We start from the raw sequence: 958 nt of genomic DNA, 5'->3' as shown, positions 1-958 counted from the left end.
CGCAACAAAGTTATAATGGAGGTATCTCAAGGATACAACTCCCAACTATTGCTTTTCATCGGTGATATCTTACAGGCCGTGTCCTGTGGAAGGATTGCTGGGATTATACAAGATATTGAAGGATAAAATACCAGCACAGTGAGAACGATCCTAAGACGATCGTCGAAAGCGGTAGTACGAGTATAGCTTGCCTTGGGCCCGAGTATATGAATCTTGCTGTGGGTCTGAAGCCTTTTATATAAATGATCGGCCATTTTATGCTCAGCAGCAGCAATCTTCTCGATACCGATCGTCCTATGAAGATGGTAGACGATACCTGCTCTGATGCATCCGAGGATGTCGGGGGTACCTCAAGAAATATCGAGTGAAGAGTGAGCTAGGTAGAATATAGCTCACCAGCTTCCTCGCGCTCTTCGAAGTTATCAAGATACCGATGACCTCTCTGACTCACGTATAGAACGACGCCTCCGCCGCAGACAGCCGGCACGGCGTTAGTCTGTCGTTTCTTCTTACACAACAAGAGACCGCTGCTACCGGGACCACCGATCAGCTTATGAGGAGATACGAATGCGAAATCGATATAACCGTTAGGGTGCGTAGAAGGGTTCATATCGACCTGTAACAGCATAATCATGGAAGCTCGTTAGGGACAGAGTCCGACAGATAAGGGCCGACCTTGTCATGAGCTGCAATGGCTGCCAAGTCCCATGCGACAACACCGTTATATTCATGGATCAGAGTTGATACTGTCGGTATCTGTTAAGAAATCACCTCAGAAGAATGTATCTCGCCTTACATCGAGACGCACACCACAGATATTGCTACAAGCAGAAAGGACGACCACTGGTATAGCGGAATTATGGTGATGACGATTGTAATCCATGACCTGAGAAGACCGTTGTCTCATCTTGGTCGACTTCAGCCACATCACTTCTTCAGTGCTTGCTCGAGACACTCA

At 47.3% G+C, this 958-nt stretch overlaps 1 protein-coding gene across 1 annotated transcript; it reads right to left on the bottom strand.

The window, feature by feature from the left end:
• Positions 1 to 26: 26 nt before the first annotated feature.
• Positions 27 to 883, bottom strand: Pmar_PMAR016976 (Cysteine desulfurase, putative; the record flags this gene model as incomplete). Its single annotated transcript, XM_002766377.1, has 5 exons — positions 27 to 83; positions 132 to 349; positions 397 to 616; positions 676 to 756; positions 797 to 883. The coding sequence occupies 5 exons, from the start codon at positions 881 to 883 to the stop codon at positions 27 to 29; spliced, it is 663 nt and encodes a 220-aa protein (XP_002766423.1).
• Positions 884 to 958: the final 75 nt, after the last annotated feature.

The sequence above is a fragment of the Perkinsus marinus genome (assembly GCF_000006405.1).
Source record: "Perkinsus marinus ATCC 50983 genomic scaffold scf_1104296972994, whole genome shotgun sequence".
Classification (NCBI taxonomy): Eukaryota; Perkinsozoa; order Perkinsida; family Perkinsidae; genus Perkinsus; species Perkinsus marinus.
The sequence above is the reverse complement of the archived record's forward strand: the minus strand, read 5'-3'. Positions and strand labels throughout refer to the sequence as shown.